General features: G+C 29.7%; 1 protein-coding gene across 5 annotated transcripts; it reads left to right on the forward strand.

Annotated features, from left to right (window-relative positions):
* Positions 1 to 721: 721 nt before the first annotated feature.
* On the forward strand, positions 722 to 27657 carry LOC124949653 (myosin-IIIb-like). 5 transcript variants are annotated; one of them, XM_047495138.1, is made up of 17 exons: positions 16553 to 16976; positions 17696 to 18030; positions 18445 to 18726; positions 18866 to 19450; positions 19552 to 19943; positions 20104 to 20432; positions 20534 to 21040; positions 21159 to 21445; positions 21532 to 21806; positions 21936 to 22303; positions 22409 to 22531; positions 22724 to 22977; positions 23150 to 23358; positions 23523 to 23603; positions 24919 to 25086; positions 25351 to 25372; positions 25649 to 25796. In XM_047495138.1, the coding sequence occupies exons 1-17, from the start codon at positions 16961 to 16963 to the stop codon at positions 25658 to 25660; spliced, it is 4245 nt and encodes a 1414-aa protein (XP_047351094.1). In that variant the 5' UTR covers positions 16553 to 16960; the 3' UTR covers positions 25661 to 25796. The 5 variants fall into 5 exon arrangements, with proteins under 5 accessions (XP_047351091.1, XP_047351094.1, XP_047351093.1 ...); XM_047495135.1 differs by lacking the exons at positions 16553 to 16976; positions 25351 to 25372 and adding an exon at positions 722 to 1208 and having other exon boundaries at positions 25649 to 27657; XM_047495133.1 differs by lacking the exon at positions 25351 to 25372 and having other exon boundaries at positions 16555 to 16976; positions 25649 to 27657.
* The last annotated feature ends 329 nt before the right edge of the window (positions 27658 to 27986 follow it).

Consider the following 27986-nt stretch of genomic DNA (forward strand, 5'->3'; position numbering starts at 1 on the left):
AAAAAAACCAAACAAATTATAATAATTAACGCATTATCAAAGAAAAAAATGAATCCAACGTTTTCTGTTTCACTGACCATCAAACTGGAAACGTAATTAGTATCCTATAATTAATTGTATACATACATATTCATCAATTTTGAACGAAATATTTCATTTATTATATCCAACATTTAAATATTGCGCACTAAGTGTATATAAACGCATGTAAATATTTAAACGTTTGTTATCTGAACAGGTGTGTATGCATATTTGATATACATATGTACATATTTTTCAATACCGTCCAAGTACGCTTCAGGTAAGATCAATTTCACACTCTATATATATATATATATATATATATATATATATATATATATATAGTGTGAAATATATATATATATCGTCAAACAATGTGTTAAAGTGTGAAAATCTACTAGAAAGATCTTAAGAAAGTAAGGAATGCGGTACAAATGGCGTGAAAGATCGAAAAAAGAAAAATAAATAAATAAATAAATAAAATCAAGAAGGAAGAGGAAGAAGAAGAAGAAGAAGAAGAAGAAGAAGAAGATGAAGATGAAGAAGAAGAAGAAGAAGAAACTAAGGAAGGGAGAAAGGAAAGTCGTCGAAAAAGAAGAAGAAGACGAAGAAGAAGAAGAAGAGGGAAAAGAAGGAAAAGGAAAAAAGAAAAGATGGAGGAGTGGGAGAACGTAAGCATGGTTCGTGCATGCTATCGTCTCTTAAAGTCAGTAGAAGAAGAGGAGGTAGACTCGTGCACGGCGTGCTTCTCCTCTTCCTCCTCCTCCTCCTCCTCTTCATCCTCCTCCTTTCTTCTCCTCCTTCTCCTCTCATAGCTCGTTCCTTTTCCGTGCTATCTCGTCCTCCCAGTACCTATCAGACAGTCACGCGGTCACGAAGCAACCGTGAACTCGCTTCGCTCGTAAAAGACTCCCAGAGAGTCACGGTACATAACGCGCTTCCGCTTGGTCTTCGTCTCTTTACACAGAGATTCATATATTTTTTTCTTTTTATTTTCTTTTTTTTTTTATTTTTTTTATTTTTATCCTTTTGTCCCCGCCCTTTCCCCGTTTTTTTTTTTCTTTTCGTTTGTTTCCTATCTTCTTTTTTTTTTCCTTTTTTATTTTTTCCTTTTTTCTTTTTTCATTCGTTCCTCTCGTTGCAGACCTCCTTCTCTCTACTGCGTTTGAATCACGAATGATATGCACGTGAGTAACAAAAACTTATTGTTGTTTGTTTATCGTTAAAACATTTTTTCATAGAATAATCATTTCTTTTACCTTTATTATGGGTCATGATTGTTGTTGTCACGAATCATCGAACTTTCGATTGTTATTCGAATTATATTGCGTTTACTTTTATTTTCTTCTTCTTCTTCTTCTTCTTCTTCTCTTATATAGAATTTTTCTTTATTTTGTTTTTATTTAGAAAATTAATATTGATATTGTTATTATTATTATTATTATTGTTATTATTATTGTTATTGTCGCTGTCGTTGTTGCGTTTTAATATGGCAATCTATGAGATTATTAGTCATATGCATATATATATATATATATATATATATATATATATATATATATTATTAATAACATGTAAAAATAATTTTCTTTAAAAAGAAATAATTTAATGTTTATTTTATTTACAAATATTCATCTAAATCTCAGAAAAAAAAAGTAGAACTGTGAAATAAAGAAAAAAACAGATTTATGATAAATCGTGGACAAAGTGTCGTAAATATTGTGGTTAAAAAATTAGATTAAAAATGTACGTACACGCATATGTAAATATTTACTCTCTTCGTAAACGATAAATCTATTTGTAATAGATATACATAAGATGTAATAATAACGTGTACGGTGAATTTATATACTGTGATAATAAATTTATATTATAATTAGTCGATAAATCAAAGTAGCACAAAGATCTAAAATACGAGATATGTCTCTTTGATGAATTTTGATAGAAAACTATATAACGCCGTGCAAGAACATGCGAGCGATAATTTACAATCGCATAAAGTGAAGTAACGAGGATAATGCGCATCGCGGTGCATCAAGAACGATGATTATGAGAATCATGCTTGTATTTTTATGAACTTCCGGATGATGATACAAACTAATATTAAAACTGATTTTTCTTTTTCACTCAAGTTTGTAACATTACGATTTTTTTTTCTTATTTTTCATTTCTAATTCTAATCTCACGACGTAAATCATTATCAATTGATATTGTTAAAGTATAATTTTGTGTACAAATTTTTTTAAATTTCGTTATTATAGGACTTTGAATGCTTATGAATAATTCATGAAGTATGACATTTCAAAGATATTTCGCATTCTTCGAACGTATATAACAAAGATCTTATCTATCAGGAAAAAAAAAGTAGAAAGGAAAGAGTTGTGTATATCTAAAATTAAGATAAAGGTAAATAAATAAATAAATAAATAAATAAATAAATAAATGAATAATAACAACAATAACAATAAAATATATAATAAGCAATACATATATATATATATATATATATATAAACACAAACACACAAACATATATATTATATATAGCTAGACGATCGAGTTTCATATGAGAATTGGCGCGAAACAGGAATGCTAAATTAGTTAACTTGTATAAGTGTTGTTCGACGCACATTTCAAGGAAAATTTCCATATATAAACAACAGTATTCGTGAGTGTACAGTGAACTCGACCGCGAAACAAAGGTCATCGGAATTTCTTCTTATGGACAAGTCGGAACAAGTATTTTACACATGTTACATATACACATACGCACGTGCACACACACACACACACACACACACATACATACATATATATATATACATGTATGTATATAAGTATACATATAGTATGAGTCTTGATCTCTTCGAGGTTGTTTTTCAAGGGCATTGAAAGACGACTCATGAAAGCTCCCAGCAAGTTGCCGTATATGGTAAAGTCGATAATTTCGAAGCAATCGGAAGGTAACGATTGTAATAATTAATATATATATATATATATATATATATATATATATATATATATATATATGATGTAATTTATATACAGAAATCAATATCTTTTTACGTTAGATATTTTCTTTTTATATAAGAAATTTAGAAACCCCATAAAAACATTGAAATAATATTCATACGATTTTGTAAAATGTTGTATATATTTATTTTCGTTAATTTAAAGTGTCAATTTATGATTATACATTTATTTACTTATTTTCGATCGTTACATTAACCAGAATGACTTTACTTCTTATATATATATATATATTTTATGACTTTACTTCTTATATATATATATATATTTTATGACTTTACTTCTTATATATATAATCCTTGCTTCGTTCACATTAACTAATAATCCTAGAGACTTTAAACGAATACTTAGTGGTGACTTTCGGAGCTCATAAAATTCGAATATGTGAAAGCAGATGGATGAAAAGTCTGACGTTCGTCAGTACAACTATTTTTTACCGAATAACGACTCAGAACAATGAATACATAAATCGAGATTTACGATATAAAATTCCGAAACGTAAGATATATACGACGTTGTAAAATATGTATGTCTCATAAAGAATAACTTTTGTTGAATAATTACAAGTTAATTTTTTTCGATAATATTTTAACGTTATAAGGAAATGCAAATAAAAATGTTATGAATAAAGTTGAAGAAAAAGATGAAGGAGGGAAAAAAAGGAAGAAAGAAGAAAGAACAAAAAGAAAAAAATGAAATGAATGATATAATTTATATGTGGGATTTAGCCCATAAAAGCACATACATGGAATGCACCGTTTCGTTTAGTTATGGATATTAGTCTAAACACATTTTGTTTGTTCCGTTCTAAAGCGTATTTTTCTTATAAAAGTACATGTATGTATATAACATTAACAGTATAGATACATGTATGTATATATATGTACAATGTGTATGTGTGTATGTGTGTATGTGTGTATGTATATATATACATAACTGTACGTTAAGATATAATTACATAATCTTAGGATAGGAAGAACAAACGAGTGAATGGAACGAAGAGTGTACACGTTGTCAATTAAAAGCGAACTAATTATTATTGCATTAAAAATATCATACACAATGATATTCGTTTATTATTTGTAAAATAAGTTGTTACGCAGAAAGCTGAAATAATTCTAATGAATTTACATAGAGTAAGTCACCGTAAACGATTTCAGTCGGCTTTGATTTTTAAATGACAAAAATTATATATTTTCTTGATGATTGTTAACAATTGTCGATATTCAGAAAAAAAAGTGAAAGAAGGAGAGAAAGAGAGAGAGAGAGAGAGAGAGAGAGAGAGGGAGAGAGAATTAGATAACTTCCATGAAGGTATGATTATATAGATGTTACGATAATAACTATTGCTCTCTTGGTAAAAATAAAAGTTTCTCCATGTCGATAGAGATAATAATCGGTTAAGGAAGTACAACGACATCGAGAATGTTTATTTGTAGAAAATAAGTAACGATTGTGCAATAAGAATAATAGAAAATATTATTAGATTCTTCTTGTAGTTTTCAACGTTTGAAGAAGATTTTGAGAAAGTTTAGATATATATCAATGCTTATACTATCTTTATTTCGTTAGTTTTTGTAATAATCCAAATTTTTACTTCTTTTATTTTTTCTTTTTTTTCTTCTTTTTTTCTTTTTTTTTTATAGGACCTTCTCGTTTAACACTTTAAGTACTCGATTTTTTTTTCTTTTTTTTTTTTTTTTTTTTTTTTTTTTTTTTTTTTTTGAGATAATTCGATAGACAACATTGATTCAATATAAAAAGATATCATTCATTGCAAATATTTCGAAGGAAGTCTCTTTCTAAAGTTGATGATTAATCTTTAAGTTTTTATTTTGTATGATTTCAATTTGCTATTGATTTAATTTTTTTCTTTTCTTTAGATCACAAATAAATCATCGCGTGATTCTTTCCGCGTGAGAATTTTTATAACTTTCTCTGTATTATTCACGTAACTCATCGAAGAGAGAGAGAGAGAGAGAGAGAGAGAGAGAGAGAGAGAGAGAGAGAGAGAGAAAAGAAAGGGAGGAAGAAAGAAAGAAAGAATGAAAGAAAGCAAGTTCTTTAATGAGTATAATAAATTCAATATAATACAGTACGCTTATTGTTACGCATTAAACACTGACGATTAGAATTTTCAGGAATGATTCGTCGTAAAAAATAACGTCATTTCCGATAAGGAAATTAAAACGTATGATTAATTCGGTCTTTCAACAACTTTTACGATTAATTTCAAAGAATTCATGATTAATGTTATCATTATCATCCTTTATTGATATAAAAGATATGTAAACACTTTTCGAAGAATTTCATTTATGCGATATATAAAAAGCAAAAAAGAAATTTTTTCTTTTCTCTTTTTTTAGAATTTATATATATATATAAAAATTCTATTTATATATTTTTATATATATTCTCTCTCTCTTTCTCTCTCTCTCTCTCTCTTTCTCTCTCTCTTTCTCTCTCTCTCTCTCTCTCTATATATATATATATATATATATATATATATATATATATAGGAAATTAAAACGAAAATCGATAAGTCACATATTTGAAATTTGATAAGAGATATCACCGATGGTCATCGAATATATGTTAATACATATATGCATACATACATGTATGTAATATATACATAATAATATTACCGGTTTTCTTTGTTGTTCTCGTTCAATGCTACGAGTTCATTATTGATTTATTCGAATTGTTGGTGTTAAATGATAAATAGATTATCTTTTAAGTGAATACAAAAAAGTACAATATATACATATACATATACGTATACATATACAGGGTGGCTCAAAGGTTGTTAAATGAGTCCGATAATTTTTAAGTTTGTAGATTTACGATCTTCTGAAAAAAAAAGAAAGAAAACAAAATTACCGTATGAATAGTCTCGAAAAAAAAAAGTAATCGATTTTCAATATCATCTAAGACATTAAATATATATGAAATTTGTATATACATTTTTACAAATGTCATATTTCTCTCATGACATTGTAGCAGAAAAGTAGAATATACTATTTTTTCTTTCTTTTTTCTTTTTTCGTTTTTTTTTTTTCTTTTTTTTTTTTTATGGATAAATTAGTTATTAGAGCGATTAGAAATATCGAAATATTTATTTCTATACTTTCTAAGGAATTCGTAAGATAAGTCTTGCATGCAAATTATCGGCTCAGCGAACAAACTCGCAAGGACTTTCGATGAATTCATATAATTGCGATACGATTTTCTCCCGATGGCAGACTTGATATATTTAAGCGCGTTACTTATGTACATACATACATACATATATAAGTTATTCCTTTTTTTTTTTTTTTTATCAATATTTATTTACAGTAATATTTCGTAGCTTGGAAAAGGTGGAATGGACGGGAAGGTAGAAAGAAAGCGAATTATTCGATTTTGTTCCCGTTCTATTCGGTCGATCGTGTAACGATCGTGACGAATTTCGAATAAAAGGATGCTTTCACCAATTCGTTCGATCATTTTCTTGCGATATAATCTGGAAACGCTCTATAGCAAACGCAACTTCCGTTCTTCTTTACCGTTGTTATTTTAATTTCTTCCATTTTGTTTCCTTTTTTTTTCTTCTTTTTTTTTTTTTTTTTCTTTTTTCTTCCTACATTCCTCTTCGTTAAAACTGTTGAATTTTCGTAACCGTTGAAAAGTACTTTTTATTCTGTCATTTCTTTCTTTCTTTTTTTTTTTTTTCCTACCAGCTGGCTGCACTTATCGTTATCCTTCTATAAATAACGCCAAGTAGATAAATGATAATTTTTTTTAAGGATAGCAATAGCTTTATTGGTCGATATTGGTATTTTTTTTTTTTTTTTTTTTAACTATTTCTTGCTTTATGTCGGAGATAATAATAATAATAAACAAAAAAAAATAGAGAAAAATAGAATTGAAATAATGGACAGAGATAGAGATAGAGATAGAGATAGAGATAGAGATAGATAGAGAGAGAGAGAGAGAGAGAGAGAGAGAGAGAGAGAGAATGTATTTTTTATTTTTTTTTTTTGTGAATGATACATTTTGTAATTATTCATTCAAAATCATTTTATGTTCCTTTTTGTTCGCATAATAATTCACCAAAGGAGTATTTAAATAATCTACGTATCAGCTTGTCCTTCTTCTCACGGATTTAATCGTTCTTTCTCACACGGCTTTATTCTCGAACATATGTACTTACTTACTTACTTCTTGTTTTTTTAGAGAACCGGTAGCGAGAATGTAAGTACATATATATAGCTTGTGTGGGAATTCTCGAGGACGTGCGAGCTCTCTTTGTCGTTGCATAGACAAGTCTCTATTTCTTTTCATTTTTTTTTCTTTTAAATACGTAGTTACATAAAGATATATCTATATATGTACGTAGTTACATTAGATACATAGATATGGTTCTTCGGTTCTTCAAAGTTAACTAATAAAGAAAAAATATTAATATTCTATTCGATTATCCGAAAGATATATAAAATAATTTCGATCATTTAGATAGATGAATTATCGATTCGTTATAATCACTCAATGTCTATATACATTATTAATTGCACATACATACATATATTAATTGCATACACATGCATACGTATGTACTATCGATGATCACTTAACTATAATTAAACGATTGATGATTGAGCATCATGAAAGTATTTGAAAGGTGTTTTTCTGACGACTTTCCGACCGGTTATACAAGTTCTTTTATTTCAATAAAAATGTTCTCTCTCTCTCTCTCTCTCTTTCTCTATCTATCTATCTATCTATCTATCTATCTATTTATCTAGACATATATATGGGGATCAAGTTATGTTAGCTCCCGATAACACTTTGTACAGACTTTCATGGCCTTTTCATAAGTCATAACTTGTCAAAAGTAATTTGTCCTGAATTTTTATTTTTTATCTTTTTTTTTTTTTTTTTTTCTTTTAATTTCTCTGTTTAACAATTATCATCATCTGATAAGATTCATCACTATAATTTTGATTTCAGATAAACATTAATAGTTGATTTCAGATAAACATTAAAAGAAAAATAGAGAGAAATTGATTCGATTCAAAGAGCACAAATGATTAATAGCCAGATCAATTAAGGTTATCGCAATATATTTTGATCGGATCTTAATGCGCGATTCGATTTCTTCTTCTGGTTTCTCATTTGATCGGATCTTCCTTCGTCGATCCTATTTTCTTTATTCGATCAGAAACAATCTATTTACAATCTTGCGATAGGTAGCAAAAGTATTTACTGCTACTGCTGTTACTGCTGCTGCTGTTGTTGTTGTTGTTGTTGTTGGTGCTCTTACTTGTATATATATATATATAACTATTATATATTGTATCTATATGTATGTAGTATCTGTCTAACGTTTTTCCCGATTGTCGAGCGAGTTTAATAGAGCGATACTTCGTGGTTCGTTTGAAGATTTCGATCGTTAAAAGTAACCACGCTCGTAAGCCTCACGTTCTACCCATTTACGGAACTCTTCTGCCAGGTGATGGCTCGTTGAACCGCTACGAAACGAAGAACGACGACCTGATTAATCTAAATGAAAGTGCTCTGCGTTTATAATTCGTAAGTCCCTTCGATAGAAAACAGTTCGATCGTTTCACTCCTTTTTCTCTCTCTCTCTCTCCCTCCCTCCCTCTCTCTCTCTCTTTTTTTTTTTTCGTCTTTACTTTCATCATTATTATATTAATGAGATTAATGTCTTTTTCACTTTTTTTTTGGTTCGATTGTATGCACGTCGATCGGATATACGATAAAGTGTCGTTATGTTTTCGCGTAGATCATTGACGGATTTAACTTTCAAAAGGTCTGAGACGTCGTAAAATCTTTTTTCTATATAAGTCCCATTAAAATAAATTAATTATGTATAATATTTATATTTACATTTTCTTCGTTTCAACTATTCATGCAAATGACCGGTAATTAACAGCTAGAAATTAAAATAAAAATCCATATTTAATTTTATAGTTGGAAATATAGAGATAAAATTATATATAATAGTATAATATATATATATATATATAATGACGGCTATATCGGATATTAAATTAAATATATTTTTATTATAATGTATAATATAAATTTATATCGTCGTTTTGAATCCGATGTGAGCGCTGATCATAATCGAGCGCGTTAATCCATCATTGGCATAAAACAAAGATATGCAAAATTCATTGAAAATTTGTAATACGTGGAACATTTTGTCGGTTGATTGCAATCACGAGAAAAAAAAAAAGAAACCTCAGTATTTTTGAAAGCGTTGTTTACGCGTCATGTAAATCGTTAATAGCGATTAATATGAAAACAAATTTTTTACGATATACTAAAACTACAATCGAAAAAATATTAACTTCATTCACTTAATTTGTACGAGCTATTTTTTTTTTCTTTTCTTTTTTTTTTCTTTTCTTTTGCGATAAAGTATCTCGAAAGCTTATACGAAAGCAGTGTATTTAATTTTTCTTGGATAACACTTTGTAGAGATATTTTTTCTCTTACTTACTCATTGAAACTTTTTTTCTAACATGCGATAGAATTTTTTAAGACAAATATAACGATGCGAATAAATTCGAATATTAAAAGATCGTAGATAAGTAAGTGTCATTTTTCATTGCACGCCAGTATAGTCATCCTTATTATGCGGCGAGCGTTCAATGTTGGCTGATTATAGTTAGCTATAGCAAGTGAACGTACCTTTTCAAGACGTATCCAACGTTATGAATAAGCTTGAATATTAAAAAATTCTATATAAAGTATTGCCAATTTTAATTGCACGCCGGTATAGTCAGTCGTCTTTATAATATACAACGAGCGTTCTACATTGGCCGATTATGGTGTTATCTTTAGTAAGAAATAATATTTGATTGAACGTTAGTTCTTTTACTTTTTTAATTTTTTTTTTTTTTTTTTTTTTTACGATAAATCATAAATTCAATGTATCAATCGATCGTTTTATCTATGATTAGCAAATATCTTTAAGTAGTTCGAAATCGTCATGGGAGTGTACTTGTTTACTGACATCGATATTGATTGATTTCATCAAATTACCTAATCAAAGTAATAGGAGACGTAATTAATTCAGCGTATGAAATAGGATCGATATTTACACGTTTCAATGAGTTTTACTAAATTCAATATGTTTCGGATTAATCTCAATACTCGATCGATATCTATTAGAACGATATTCTATTATCATCGTATTAATTTAAATTAAAATATAACAATTTATTCATCTTTAAATAAATAATTTCTAACTAAACTTAATATTTACTCAGCGGATTATTCATTTATTCGAAGTAATACGTGCATTAATGTATCTAATAACGCGAGGAAAATCGTCTTTCCGATTTACATTAGTCGAGGACTATGAGTCAATGACATTTCATTTTGTATTGCTCGGTAATGTTCGCTTTTTGCTGATTCCCATCTTGAATCGTTCATTACAACGGGAAATCGAAGTTAACTATAACTTATGCACATAATTTTCGTACTTATTTACGGTGGTACATAGGAGCTCGTTAGCGAAGTTTAGAAAACGATCTTGACATACCGTTTCTAATTTTCTTTCGTATATATATACACACACACACACACACACACACACACACACACATACACATATATATATATACATCATTGTTTAACAGAAATATTTTCCTTCGAAAGAAAAGTAAACGAGAACAGAAGATTCCTCGACTTTATAATTATAGAATGAAAACGGGAAAGAAAAAAAAAAAAAAAAAGAAAAAATTGAAGAAATTCGTTTTAATTGAATATCTACGACATATTTATTCATTATATATATATATATATATATATATATATATATATGTATATATATATATAGTTTTTTTATAACTATATATATATAAATGCATATATATATATAGTTTTTTTTTTCTAAATAAGTTCGAACGATCGGACAAACAATTGAAATAAAAAAAAAAAAAAAAAAAAAAAAAAGAAGGAAGGTTAGTTAGACCGTAACGAGAATGAAAGCGGCCGAGCGGCAGAGAGTGTCCAACAACGGTCAAAGGTTTGAAAGTAGGGCTTCGCATTATCACGGCATTAACACACTTCTACGAAGCCGCAGGTGCAACGACACCCAAATACTTTTGAAGGACCTCACTTGTGTATATATATATATATTTGAAAATATAAATAACGTTAGAATCATTAATTATTTTCTATCGAAGTAAACGAACGATAAATGATAATATTTTTGACGAAAATTTCTCTTCCACTTTTTCTTTTTTTACATATTAATAAATCGATTACTATAATATTTTCGTTATACGTTATATCGTAATATTGTTTATTTGGAAACTTTCTTTCCATTATATCGTTTCCTTTGTTTTTTTTTTTCTTTTTTTAATTATACTCATAAGGATATATAAAACGTGATAATTCCTTCAACGTTAATTATCATTTGCCAGGGCAAAATAAAATATTAACAAATGTATCAATTCGATATAAAAATTTATTTCGACTTTGTTAAAACTCAAAATTTCATTATTAACTATTTGTAACATAAAGTTCGCACATGTCACTTAATCAAATCAATGATATTCATCTTATTACAAAAAAATAAAGATTAAGGCATGGTGAGAAGCTAGAGTGTAGGTAATAAAAAAAAAGAAAAAAAAAAAAAAAAGAAAGAAAAAAATTACTTATCTACTTCGCGAATGACTAAGTGTTGATGATCAAAGAAAAATAAAGATAACAGCAGAAATTTATGTTTGACGATTAGGTCGTTGATCGACGGTAAGATCATTATCGCTATGTCATAAATATATCTTCTTCTCTCTCTTTCTTTCTCTCGATAAGAATTACGGTCCTAATAACGAAACCATTTATATTTCACGACTCTCTTTAGTCAGTTTATCTTCAAATCGTTAATGGACGTTATTACGTGCGCATATGGTTGTATCGTATACCTATACGCATCATTACGTAGTTAACCACATAAATACGTGTGCACGCGTGTTCCCGGAAATCAAATATGTTCGACTTGGTGTGCCTAATAAGCTCTCTCTTAAGTACCGTGAAAAACAAACACAGTATCGATTTCTACGAAGCGCGATACGATTTTATGCCGATGAGTGGATATATGCGTCATTTGATTTAATCCAAAAGATAGAGAAACAAGATGAAGACAATATAAGAAAATAAATTATCTTGTCTCATTACAATTAGAGCGGTGTTTTCTAAAAGTATGTGTGTGTGTGTGTGTGTATGCTTTTTTCCTCTCTGTTTCTTTTCTTTAATCGTAATAAAATCAATCAAATTTTGAAAATTATTATATATCCGTATAATGTTAATAGATATTTATCTATCTATTTTTAATGAAAAAAGAAACATGGGTAATATTATTATTAATTTGACTTTCTCTTCAATCAATATAAATTTTGTAAATATACACATACATACATATGTATACCTACCCTATGTATATATGTATTTCCCCTTTTTCCTTCATGTCATATGCCCCACATTGGGAAATATTGCTGTAGAGTTTCGTTCGTTCGGGTTTGCGGTCGCGAAGTTACCGCAAACCCGATATCGATCCTAAAAATCCAATGATTTTTTTCTCTCTCTCTCTCTCTCTCTCTCTCTCTCTCAATCATTCTCACTTTCTCTGTGTGTGTATGTGTTCATAGAACCGATTAAATATCAATTTTTCGAGATAAAATATAAAATGCAGAGAATTAATATAAAGATATTTTGTCAGGTATAAATAAAAATTGATTAGATTTCTAAATGTATATAATATAATAATATTAAAATTCCATTATGTTAAGTATATATATATATATATATATATATATATATATATATATATATATTGTTTATATATATAATTTAAGATGATAAGATTTTTAAATAATTTTTGAATGTTTGGATTCATGGATAAATATTCGTAATAATATTAAACATACGTTGCATTCTATATTTCGATGCACTTATATATTTTTCTACAAAAAAAAAAAAAAATAAATAAACATAAAAATGAAAATAAAAGAAAAGAAGGGAATACAAAAAAAGAATATACAGAGATAAGTCGATTCAATTTTATGCATGGATATTTATTATATCAGCAGAAATGTAAATAATGTAAATGTCATTTCATTTTTCTTTTCATTGGATATAAAAAAGAAGAAGGAGAAATAAGTTTTACGAATTAATTATCTATATATAGATACATATTAATAAAATCACTTGCGGTCATATATTATTTACACGTAAATATGTAAATATTGCTATGCATCGATCGTGTCGCTTCTAATATGTTAATGGACTTTCACGTTTGCGAGAATACAAAATTAAAATTAAGGGAATTATATTAATTGAAAGCTTTTCGCTCGTGATCATTTCGCTCTTGGCAATGAAGACAGAAAGAGAAAGAGAGAGAGAGAGAGAGAGAGAGAAAGAGAAAGAGAGAGAGAGAGAGAGAGAGAGAATCATCGAGAGAGGGTGCGGCTTTGTGGTCATTGATAGAACGCATCGTACCGTTACACCGTCACGCTGAAAGGATCGAATCGACGGAATTAGATGTGTGAAACCGTGCTATTGGGACTAATGTATGTGTATGTACGTTTGTGTATGTGTATATATATAAGTATATTTTGTGTTATCCTTTAGAATTTTGATTCATCCAGTTATTCGTCGGATCGTGATAGAAAAGATATTTTGTTTCGTTCGACTCACCTTCGTCTATACACACACATATATATATATATATATATATATATATATATATATATATATATATTTCCTTGTAAGAACATTCTAAGGATCGCTATCAAGTGAGAAAGTTTCTCACGTTTCAACTGTATCGAACTAGAGTGACTAAACTTTTTGTTGGATTTTTCTCTCTCTCTCTCTCTCTTTATGTATATATATATATATATATTTATTTATTTATATACGGTCTTGAATTTGTTATATAAAAATTAGGACATCCTATATAATATAATATATATCCTGAAGTAGGTATATAAAAATTGTCTTTTTATTTCCATATAATATCCAATTTTATCTCTATATAATATTTATTTTTGTAATTTTTTACAAAATGTTTGATTAAAATCGTTATTATAATAATGATAATTCAATTGTATTGTTAAATATATTAAAATTAAGATATCAAATTTAATTTTAATCTATATTTCAATAGTTAAATAAGTTGCATTTGTGTATATGATAGCAAATGATTCAAATTATCATTGACGTTTGTCATAACGTTGAATGTTTTTTTTCTTTTTTATTTATGAAGAAAAATTTTTTTTAAATTAGAATTAACATACAGCTATAATACGGAGTAATAATTCAATTGTAAATGTAGTTATTAGATAACGATAGGGGATTAGATCGATAGGCAAATTTCGTAATTTTAGTCTATATATATTTTTTTTTTTTTATCTATATATTTACATATCTATGATATATATATATATATTTTTTTATTTTTTCTTGTAGAGAAATGAAGCCACCTCGATATATCGAAACCGTGTGTTTCGATGATCTATAGTGTATCAAACGTATAGGGAATATCGTAGAAAAGGCAGTAACGGACAGTCTAATGCCGTAGCGAAAGAGAGAGAGAGAGAGAGACATTACTTTGCACAGTTGGATCTTTAAGCCGATTTCACGTTGGGTTTCTTCGCTCTAATACCTCCGTGAACACGTGATCGGATAGTCCGATCGGTTATTGCCGTGCGATCGATACTGGCTATGCACACCTTCAGGGGAAAGGATTATCGATCCGTGAAGTTCGATCCTTTTTTCTTTATATGTATATTTTTTTCTTTTCCATTTTTCTCTTTTCATAGGATTTTCTCGACCATTTCAATCAGAAATTGTAGATTTACGGTTATATATATTTTTTCTTTTTTTAAATCTACGAGGAATCGAATGGGTGTGATATCGATCGACATTTTGATCGTTTCACTTGAGAACATTTTCGATCGTCGACGATGTAAAAGATCGTTGTGGGTGTTCGGTTTAGAAAAAAAGAAAAAAAAAAGGAAAAATAAATGATGCACTTCTTGTTGTTTCTTTCTTCTTTTTTTTTTTTTTTTTTTTTTTTTTGTTTAGTTGAACAACTAACGGATCTGACGAACCTTGACTCTTCTCATCGATCTGCGCGTGGTAATCGTTCTCACGATAGTAACGTTACTCCTTCAAATCTAAAATGGAAAAAAGATTTTGTTTCTTTTTTTAATTTATCATCTCTCTCCCTTTCTCTCCTTCTCTACCTCTTTCTCTCTTCCTTTCTTTTTTTTTTTTTTTCTTTCGCTTTTCTTTTTTTTCAGTCGGAAAAAGAAGATCGTGCATATGAAACGACCTGTCTTTTAAATTTATTCAACACACATGTATCATATATTATGTGCCTTTTCTTTAACGCTTTCTCGAACGCTGAAAATAGCAAGCCGATTTAAATGCCTCATCTCTATGCAAAATTTATTCGTCATAGTTTTCCAACGTTCAAGGATCAGGTTAGATTAACAACTTTATGCGATTGAATTCGTTGTGCGGAGGAAAAAGCGATGAACGTGAAACCCTCCTCTTGCTCTCTATCGCTGCGATAGATTAAATAGAAATGTAATATATGTATTAGTTTCAAATGGCTTCTTAACGTTTATTAAAATTAGCAGATATGATCTCGAACGTAACTATTAGCTTAATTTATGAACTAAACTTATTGAAATGACATTAAAAAAGAAAAACAAACAAACAAACAAGAAAAAGAAAATTGTAATAATAGAATAAAATTTGGAAAAGATTTCTATTTGAGAATTAATTTTATTCGATCGTCTGTTCTTTAATTGATTTCTTGTTTTTTTTTTTTTTTTTTTTTTTTTTTTTTTTTTGATTTAGGATTAATCAATTGCCTTAAGCGTGTCGTCCAGAGACAAGTATAAATTCGTTTTTCCTTTCACAGGATCACATTTAGTGATTGATGTTACTATTATAAAGAATTACAAATGAGAAAAGTGCGATGTAACTAGATGTAACTTTAATCTATAAATGTCTCGTCCAATTCCGTATAAAAAGAATGTCGTGTGAAACCGTAGCTGGCTTCGGACTTTTATCCGGCTTCGCACAATGGCGCAGAATATTCGCGGTTAACCTTCGGAATGTTATCCATTAAAATATAAATAAATAATTGAATATTGATTGAAAGCAATTAATTAATGCGAAATTACGGATTTAATGGAGATTAATATTTTTTAAAATTTATAAACACATGCAATGTGTTCGTATTCGAATTTATTAAAAAATTTATTCCTTCGGATAATACAATGTTAAAGCTAATAAAAATTATTAAAATATTAAATTAATTCAACGAAGAAAAAAGAAACAAAATTGGTAAATAAGAAAAAAAAAAAAAAACCAAAAAAATATTTCTTTGATATTTATGAAATTTATATGATTATGTTTGAATTTAAATAATGTATAATTTGTATTTGATAATGTTTAGATTAGAAAAATGAAAAAGAAAATGACATGATGAAGAAAGAGAAAGGGGAAAAAATAGCAAGCAAAAAAATGAAAAGAAAAAGGAAAAGAAAAAAGAAAGAAGAATAGGTAGAACAAAATGGGATCGACACGTGACTATATTCCTTTTTTCGCGAGACCTATTTCTGTTGAGGGCCACATAGAAGTGCGCCGGTCTTATAAAGTCTAATCTAATTAAGGGACTAACAGGTATCTGGTTAGAAAACGAAAGACACTCCAGTCGTATTTTAAGTGTCTAGTAAGACTAACAGTGTTCACACTGACATATTCTACGATTTCGATTGATATACATTGAGAATACTTATTGTCTCTATCTTTTTCTTTTTACTTATCATTTGTTTTTTTTTTGTGTGGTGAAAACGTAAAACTCTCTCGTGAAAATGGGTGATATAATTGGTTGGTAACATTTTTTTCGTTACAATTTTGCAAACTAACATTATTACTTATTTCTTCCTTTTTTATTTATTTATTTATTTCTTTTCTTTTTCTTTCTTTTATGTTTTTTTCTTTTTTTTTTTTTTTTTTCCTTCGAACGGATCCACGAGGAATTTTCTCGTTTATCTCAGGTCATTCAGAGAACAGGCGAAATAACGAAAATATGTTAATAGCGAAAGATTAATATCTTCATACGGCATCGAATTAACTTCGAAGGTTGAAAGCGGTCACGGTGTATAATTAGGTCGACGGTTCCGATGATCTTTTTTTTTTTTTTTTTCTTTTATGATACGTATATACGAGAATATGAGGAATATAAGGATTCGATTATCAAGATATTTTGTTTTTCTTTTACCTTTCTTTTTTTTTTTTATTCATTTTTTTACTTAACAGACGCGTATAACTCCGATCAAGTATTCCAAAGCAGTTATATTTATGCGTAGAGTATGGAAGTAAAATAGCGGATATTCGTTCGAAAAAGAGCACATCTCATTTTATTATTATCATCATCATTATTATTATTATTATTATTTATTTATCATTTATTATTTATTATTATTACTACAGAAAGAAAAAAAAAAATATTAAAAAAGAAGCGTCGTCGATCATCGACGTCCGAGGAAAAAAATCAAGATCTCATAATTCTTCTTCTACTTTTTATTTGTTTTATTTTAATATAGAGATGACCGGTGGTGGGACCAATATGGCGTATCATGGTCTAAGTCAACACGTAAACTTCGATGTAATACCAGATCCAGGAGATCGTTTCATTTTGGAGGAGCTTATAGGGGAAGGCACTTACGGGGAAGTATATTCCGCTTACGATAAGGAAACCGACAACAAAGTAGCGATCAAGATTCTTGAAAATGTAGCTGATAATATAGAAGAGATCGAGGAGGAATATCTTGTATTAAGAGATCTAAGCTCCCATCCTAATATACCAATATTTTATGGATTATATTTGAAAAGAGCAAAACCTGCACAGGATGAGGATCAACTATGGTTCGTAATGGAGGTACATTTTTCTCGATTATAATATATTCCTTTTAATTAATTAGTAATGAAAGTTAAAGCGTTAATTTTTCTCCTTCTTTTTTTTTTTTTAAACCATGTTCATGCTAAAGAGCGTACAGATGAATAATAATAATAATAATAAAGAAGTGTAATTAGAAATTCGTAAATTCGCATCGTCCATTAGGATGATATGGTGTATATACTTTCCAAAGAATGTGTGGACGATGTACTTAAATATAATCTACGTTAGAATCTTCTCGACATAATAATGAATGTGTTTGTGGATACATAGTATATATAATTTAACCAGTTATATGTATATGTATATATATATATATATATATATATGTACTTACTTAGCTACATATATACATTAAAAGGCAACTGCGTGAAAAGTTAATGAATCATGTTCCAGTTATGCACAGGAGGCTCAGTGACCGATCTTGTCCAGGGTTTAAAAAAACGTGCTACCCGTCTAACGGATAGGCAAATAGCGTATATACTTCGAGAAACTGTCGAAGCATTGATTTATCTTCATGGTAATCACTGTATGCACCGAGATGTCAAAGGTCATAATATTTTATTAACGGAAGAAGCACGAGTTAAACTGGTAGACTTCGGGGTTTCTTCTCATCTAGCTGAGACCTTGGCGAGGAAAAATACTTCTGTTGGTACGCCATACTGGATGGCACCCGAGGTATATTTATCATCTTTTGACAGTTCTTTTTTTTTCTTTTTCTTCTCTTCTCTTTTCTTTTCCCGTTATCTTAGTAAATCCAAATAGATAACGAACAAAGAAGAGAATCGACGAAAATATTTTTTTTATCAATTATCAGGTAATAGCTTGTGAACAACAATTGGATTCTTCTTACGATTCACGATGCGACGTTTGGTCGGTTGGAATAACAGCGATTGAATTGGCCGAGGGTGATCCACCCCTGTCCGAACTTCATCCCATGAGAGCGCTCTTTCAAATACCTAGAAATCCACCCCCATCATTGAAAAATCCTGACATACATAATCCAGAAGTTTTGGACTTCATTGCCGAATGTCTCGTCAAGGATTTAGAACATCGACCGTTTGCTAGCGAACTCAAAGAGCATCCGTTGTTGATGGATATCGAATCTCAGATAGAGGAAATCAGGGAAGAACTTTCTAATGAAATTCGTAGACAAAGAACCGATGGTAGAGTTCAAAGACAGCCGGAAGTAACGACCAAACACGGTAAACTTAAAACCGATCGTAAAGCCAGACCAGAAAAAATGTATATGGACGATTTGGCCGCTCTTGATATGTTATCGGAGGATGCAATCGTTGATCAATTACAGCATCGTTACGAACAGGGCCAGATTTATACTTACATCGGTGATATACTGGTTGCCGTTAATCCATTTACCAATTTGGGCCTTTACACTGGAATCGTAAGTTACATATTTTTTTTTTTTATACCATTTAGAATCATTGAACTTTCTTTTTTGTTTGTTTGTTTTTTTATTTTTTTTGTAATCTTTTCTTCTCTTAGGAACAAAGAAGATATAAAGGTCAAGCCAGGTCAGATAATCCACCACACATTTTTGCGGTCGCTGATGCAGCCTATCAAGCGCTTCTCCATCAACGTCAAAATCAGGCGATCGTGATCAGCGGTGAATCAGGGGCAGGAAAGACAGAAAGTGCAAATTTGTTGTTGAAGCAATTGGTATATCTCAGCAAAGCACCGAATCGTAATTTGGAAGAGAGAATTCTACAGATAAATCCGATAATGGAAGCCTTTGGAAACGCCACGACTGGTATTAACGCTAACTCATCGAGATTTGGAAAGTATTTGGATCTGACAATGACCAAAGGTGGCAAGGTCACTGGAGCAAGAATTTCCGTTTATCTTTTGGAACAATCTCGTGTGGTAGCACAGGCTGAGTAAGCATTGTCAATTATATGTGTTGTTTTTTTTTTTGTTTATTTTTCATTTGGATATTTAAATGATAACAAAAAAAAAATTATACGAAGAAAAAAAGAAACACAGAAGCTAGGAACGGGACTAACGAATGTTGAAATAAATTTTTATTCGTTTATACAGGGGCGAACGAAATTTTCATGTATTTTATTACATGTACGATGGTTTAGCGGCTGACAATCGTTTAGCCGAGTTTCATTTGGATAGTAGCCTTCGGGAACATCATCGATATCTTACAGATCGTAGTCATAATTCTCCAAATTACGTGGATAAGTTTCAACAACTAAAAGTTGGCTTCAAAGTATTAGGCTTTCGGGATAGCGAAGTGGATACTGTTTATGGAGTATTGGCAGCTATACTTCATTTAGGGGATATCGAGTTTGCTGAAGTTCCTAGTGAGGATAATACGGATAATAAGAGTAGAGTCATAGATACTGCTCCTCTCGATAGAGGTAAGAAATTTCCTTTCTCGAATTGTATATTTATTTTGATAATAGTCCAATTACAAAAATAGATCATTTCTGTTAATTTATAAACTTGATCGTTTCAATAGTTTCAAAATTGTTGGGTGTCGAACCAAACGATTTATTGGAGGCATTAACATCAAACTCGGTCATGACGAGAGGTGAAACGATCACAAGAAATAATACCGTAATCGAAGCTTGTGCCGCTCGTGATGCCATGGCTAAAGGACTTTACGGAAGACTCTTCGATTGGATGGTCAATCAAATAAATTGCCTGTTGTGCTTCAATCGTTCACCCAATTACGAGCCATTGGCTATTGGCTTGTTGGATATATTTGGCTTCGAGAATTTCCCACGGAATTCATTCGAACAACTTTGCATAAATATAGCGAACGAACAGATTCAGTATTATTTCAATCAGCATATATTTACTTGGGAACAACAGGAGTACATGGCCGAGGGTATACCGGTAGATCTCGTTGAGTTTTCAGATAATCGACCAGTTCTAGATATGCTATTGAGCAAACCAATGGGGTTGTTGGCACTTTTGGACGAAGAAAGTCGTTTTCCTCGGGCGACCAATAGATCACTGATTGGTAAGTATTACGAAATACGTGGATAATTGTAAATCTAATTCAATCGATATATCTCGTATTATTTATTTGTCTCGTACGATTGATTGATTGATTGATTTATTTATTTATTAATCAACAGAGAAATTTCACAACAACATAAAATCGAAGTTTTACGTAAGACCAAAATCCGATGCCGTTTGTTTCGCGGTTCATCATTTCGCTGGACGTGTAGTTTACCAAGCTGAAGGATTTCTTGAGAAGAATAGAAACTTCCTGCCTCCTGAGGTAATACAATTGGTACGGCAATCTCAATTCGACATGGTCCGCTTCTTGTTCCAGTGTCCGATCACCAAAACCGGTAACCTCTACTCAGCCGTCCATGAAACTGACTCGAGAAAGTTGTCGCAATCTATTCAAAATACAAAGGTACACGCGAGATATATCAAAGAATTATAATATTTCATATATACATCTTACTCCTTGACAGTTTTCTATTAATATAATTATTTTAGGAACGTTACTCCAGTCGTGGCTTAGCATCACAATCAAGAGCTCAGCAAACAGTGGCAACATACTTCCGTTATTCCTTGATGGATCTTTTACAAAAAATGGTCTCGGGTTCTCCGCAATTCGTCAGGTGTATTAAACCGAACGATTCAAGAAGCCCACGTTTCTTCGACAAGGAAAAAGTTGTAAAACAATTGAGATACACTGGAGTATTGGAGACCATTCGAATAAGACAAAATGGTTTCTCTCATAGAATACCTTTCAATGAGTTTCTAAAGAGGTAATTCGAATTATAATAAATAATAATTATCTTTCGATCCTTTACAAAAAATTTTTATATATATTTTTATTAAATATCGTCTTTTCTTTTTTTTTTTTATTTTTTTTTTATATCCATATATAATATTAGATACTGTTTCCTTGCATTTGGTTATGACGAACGAGTGGTAGCCAATCGTGACAATTGTCGATTACTTTTGATACGTTTGAAGATGGACGGTTGGGCATTGGGAAAGACAAAAGTATTTTTAAAATATTACCATGTCGAATTCTTGTCAAAAATGTACGAGGAACAATTGAAGAAGATCATAATGGTACAAGCTTGCGTTCGTAGATGGTTAGCAAAAATTCGCTTTAACAAACAAAAGTGGCAATTTGCAATTTCTGTCGTTACACTTCAACGGCATATCAGAGGTTGGTTAACACGTAAACACGTTGAAAAGGAAATGTTGAGGAAACGTGCCGAAGAAGAGGCTACCGTATTGAAGAAAGTTCAAAGTTAGTAACCAATAACAATAATGATTGCTTTCATTGAATTAAATAATTCATTGGTTTCTTATAATTATCGTTTATTTTTTCTTTTTTTTTTTTTTTTTTTCTTAGACGAGGAAACATTGGTACTGCGTAGAGAATCCAGAATAGAAATTATAAGAAACGATGATGAAAATGAAATATCTCAGACAGAAAACTCCAAAGAGAACGACGCTGCTGTTGTTATACAGAGTCGTAAATATTTTTTTAAAATCATTTATCAGTTATCGTTTACACGCAAAACGAGGAATAAAAATGATAAGAAATGAAATAATACAAATTAAATGATCTCATTTGAACGACATAAATATATAAATATTATGAATGATAATAAAAATTATAATTATTAATGATATACAAATGATAAATGATAATCATACGTTTCAGACTTCAGAGGTTATTCTGTTCGCAAACGTTTTGGCGTGGAATCAGAGGAACATTTCAAGAATATCTTGAATAATTGTGATAATCAAGAAGACGCGATACGTGCATTGATCACCGAGGGCATTAAGGAGGAGGACGCTAAGTTCATCGTACAGAGATGGTACAAAAAAGAGGAAAGGGTACACAAATCACCGCCTATGAAGGATCCTATTCATCCTAAATTGAGACAAGCTGATCTAATTCAATTTTCTCAAAATGTATGTTAAGTGTTCGAACGATGTCAATATTATTTTTATATCCTTGAATAATATTTATAAGTAAAATTAAAAAAAAAAGAAAAAAAAAAAGGAAGAAAAATATAAAATAAATAAAAACGAATGAAGGAAGAAATTGTTAAGAGGTTTATAAAAATAAATTTTATAAAAATAGGTTCATATGAAGAATCAAGATATTCATAAGAATCTTCGACGGAACAAACCGGGTGTCCGATTAAACGATATCGAGGAACCACCAACTGATTATGCTCGTCCCGATGGATTTAAAATGGTCCAACCAATTTTGCGATATCGAAGAGGTTCTCAACCAGAAAACGAGGAGACCGTCAAATATTATCGGGATTTAAAAGAAGAAATGAGCAGGTAAGTAGTAGTAGATTGATCGTTTAAATAAAATAAAAAAGATAATAATAATAATAATAATAATGATATCGAGAGGATTATAATATTTCATTCTAAACGATTATGATTGAATCGGAAATTCGATCGCTCAATTTTTCGAATGATTTTGGCACTCGCATCGGAAGTGGTTCGGACTTCGAAGAAGACGAAGTTGGCTGGGACTTACCGTTGATACAGCTAGAAAATGACCTTCATCCTTCAGCGAGGTACCATATTTCGTTCGAAATTCGTCTATTAGCTTAGACGATTAGATAAAGAGACATTTTTTTTTTTTTAATTCCCCTTTTAATTTATATTTCATTTGCGTTTATTTCAATCGCCAATTTATTCCTCGATTGGTAACGATTTCAAACGATTTCTTTTCTTTTCTTACTTTTTTTTTTTTTTTTTTTTTTTTTATTTTATTTTATTTATTTTCTTTTTTTTTCCATCAACTTATCTAACTTTCACTTTCCCTCCTTTCTGTTTTTAATTTCCTTAAGAGAAATTTGTCTTACTCGGAAACAATGTTAAAGTTTTTAACAATGTCATACGGATCATTGATTCGTTTTTTTTTTTTTTTCTTTTTTTTTTTCCTTTTTCATTTTGTTTCTTCGAAAGAATCGTTCAAAATATAGAGCCATTAAAGTTAATAACCGTATATTTATATATGTATACCTTGTTGGAATCACTAGCAAGAATCATTTGGAGCATTGCCAAACTTTGTACGAGCGGCTATGCATCTCATATTAAAAATATTTATGCGTATTCACTTTCTTTGCCAGCTCGATATAGAGCATCGAAATCGATTGACATTTGCATTTTCTTTTCTCTCTTTTTTTTTTTTTTTTTCTTTCTCTTTTCTCTTTCCTTTCTCTTCATTCTACTTTCATAAATCACAAGGAAAAAGTGTGCACTCGTTTCTTGTCACAAACAAACAAACAAAAAAATTGTTTCATTATTCTGTCGTGCGAGGTTGTCATAAAAAGGAGTATTATCTTTATTTCTTTCTTTCTCTCTTTTTTTTTCTCTTTTTTTTTTTTTTTTAAATAATTTTTCAATGGAACAATATAAGATCTATACGTATATATTTTAATTTTTTTTTTATTTTATCAACTGAATTATAATTAATTATCACCATCAATTGAATTATAATTAATTCAATTTCTTTTTTTTTCTAATTATATGTAGCAAAATGGCTAATTTTAACAACTGTACAAATTTGTGCTCTTTCGTAAAATAATTTTATGTGTGTATGTGTGTGTGTGTGTGTGTGTGTGTGTGTGTATGTGTGTGTATGTGTGTGTATAATTCGTGTTATATTACTCATTGGCATAGATGTATATTAGATAGGTATGTATGTTATAGGTATGTAGTTTGATTTAAATCGAAAATTTGGATATTCCTCGGACTAGAATGTATATTAGTGTCCTTCAAAGGAGAAGGACAGTATACTAGTCGATATTATACATAGAGAATAGTTTGGCATTGGTTTAAATGATATGAGGATAATTTAATGAATTTCTCCCGGTTGGCAAACAGGAGTCGAACGGGTCAGATTCTGGAAGTGAGTGCCGAGAGGATGGATCGTCTGGCAGCTCAGGGCGACTTTGTGGTAGCACCGGAACAGCATCTCTCCGAAATTTGGCACAAAGCATTGAGAAATCCGGATGGATCAGAAAGAAAAGACAATGCGGAGAAATCCATAAGGTACGTTTCTCCGATGTAAGACTGTCCGATTCGTCGTGACAAAATTTTTTTTGTAATTCTAGGTTTTTTTTTTTTTTTTCTTTTTTGTTTTACTTTATCTTTATTAATCGATTAATTTCTTTTTTTTTTCTGTCTTCTTCGTTTTTCTTTTTTTTTTTTTTTAACCTCTTTTCTTTTTCTATCGAAATACATTATTTTCGAGCGAAGCCTTCATCAAACTCTTTGTTAACTAATATCTATTTATATCTTTTATATCATTATCAGAGGTATCATGGCAAACTTCCAGGTAAAATAAACAAAAGAAAATTTTAACATCAGTAGATCATTGTAATAAGTCTTTCGCTCATTTAGAAATATAGTTTTCTTTCCTTTTTTCTTTTTCTTTTTTTTTTTTTTTTTTTTTTCTCTTTAAACATTATTCATATAAATGTATAGTATAGAGTAGTCGACGATAATCAATAGAACTAGTATTTTATAATCATTCATGGGAATTAAACGATCGAAGTAAAACGTGTTTAATCTTTCGTCTAAGTAAAACCTTTAACATTATTCATACTTTCAGTACAAGGACTAATGACCTGCATGGCAAAAACATGCGGCCTAGAGGGTGCAATCCGTACGGTAGATCGTTTGCAGTCGACTCTCCGCGTTTCAACGATCGAAATGGCGTACAAACACGAGCGGCCGATAAATATGGCGATGCAAATCACAAACGAGAGAATTTCATAAATGGGTATGGGAATGAGTTGAATTGGCGGAGTATCGCGAACAACGGAAGGATCGATCAAAGGAAGGGTTTGAATGGATTGAAGATTACGAATGGTTTGAAGAATAATATAAACGACAGGCAAATATTGTATCGTGCCAGTGACATAAAACAGAACGGTTACATTGGAAGAAATAATCGGGAGAAGGAGGGAAATAATAATAATAATAATAATAATAATAATAATAATAATAATAATAATAATAATAATAATAATATTAATATGAACAACAATAATAAAAATCATAAAAATATTAATAATATAAATAAGAACAATAATCAGGTGAAAAATGGTTTGGATCGTTTCGTCGTTAATCAGAACGCCATACTTTTACAAAAAGATCTTTGGAAGAACGGATTCGGTGTTCCAATTGACGTGAGACATTTGTTAAGACCGACAGTCGTAGAAAAGCGACAAGAGAATCGTCGAGTCGAATACGATGCGGAGGACATTAATGGACCATACAATTTCAGACAGCTATTGAGACCGGCCGAGTATCTTCCAACCGAATCGCTTAGAAAGAGAAAAGGTGGAATGGCCTGTTGTAACAATGCTGCTGTTATCAGTAAGGATAAAATACCGGATAAGCATGTTAAGAGAAAAACTCCTTTAACACCCGATCAGAACAAAATTGTTATCAATGTTAAAAAATGAATTGCGAATGTTGATAGAAATTTGACGGATACGATCGGGAATTTTTCTTTTTATTTATTTATTTATTATTTTTTTTTTTTTTTCTTTTTTTTTCGAATCGATCGATGACGATGACGTTCGATCGACGATTATCACGAGAATGTCCGTATCAATGTAGTGTTGAAAAGTAGAAACTTCCTATCCGTTTTGAAATATCGTTGCGTTTAAAAATATCGTTGAATCGTTACGGTAGAAAGATATTTTCGAAATAACGTTAAGGATGTTTAAGATGTTTAATTTAGTTCGTTCAAATCGTAAAACGGCAAATGTTTCTTTTAATGAATACGCGTTTCATGCTAAGAAAAAAAGAAAAAAAAAAGAAAAAGAAAAAAAAAAAAGAAAAATAATTAAATACCGTACGGGTTAACTACCGCTATAAAAGATAACATAGAAGAATCAATAGATTGATTTATTATTATTTGTCGGACGTGCGTATTAATAGTTAGAACGAATGAATTTTAGCACTAGTCATGTTTTAGCTTTACATATTATTATTATTATTATTATTATTATTATTATTATTAATACTATTACTACTAGTACTACTATTACTACTAATAATACTACTATTGCTTAGATTTAGTCGTATTTAATAGAATTATATTTCGATATAATAGTAAACGTTCGTAGAGCGCGAGAGCGTTGTCCCTATCTTTCTTTGTTCGTTCTTCGTTCGTTTTCTTTTTCTTCTTTTTCTTTTTTTTTTTCGTCTTCCATGACAAGTTGGTCTTATAAGAAGTAAAAAAAAAAAAAAAAAAAAAAAAAAAAAAAAAAAAAAAAAAAAAAAAAAAAAAAAAAAAAAAAAAAAAAATAAAAGAAAAAAAAAGAAAAAGAAAAAAAAAGTATAAAAGAAAAAAGAAAATAGAAGTAAAAGAGGGAGGAAAAAAAATACAGACGAATTAGGAATCAGTTAATGTTCGTTCGAGTTAATTATTATTCCTGTGTCATTTGTTCTTTCAATCGATATAAGAGAAGGGAACCATTACGAGACGTATTTTTTTTCTTTTTTTTTTTTTTCATTTAAAAATCATTGTCATTGATAGATGGCAATTGTGAAAATCACATTTTTTAGAAAACAATAAAGATTTCTGTGTAAAAATATTATACGATATATTAGAACTTCTCGAATTTTTTCTTTCTCTCTCTCTCTCTCACACATACACGTACACACATATATACATATATACGTACATTTTCCGAGGTTTCCTTCATAGATTAATTTTCTACAGAATATCGATTACTATCATTCCATTCCCCATAGTCATATGTTACTCTGTGGTATTCAATATCAATGATCATGAGAATTTGAATCATTGTTTACCGATAAAGCAATTGCAAAAATTTTCAATGTTATACCGTTATAATAGATAACATACCTACATACGTGTATAATATATATATATATATATATATATATATATATATATATATATACATATA

This window comes from Vespa velutina, chromosome 6 (assembly GCF_912470025.1).
Source record: "Vespa velutina chromosome 6, iVesVel2.1, whole genome shotgun sequence".
NCBI classification, from domain to species: Eukaryota; Metazoa; Arthropoda; class Insecta; order Hymenoptera; family Vespidae; genus Vespa; species Vespa velutina.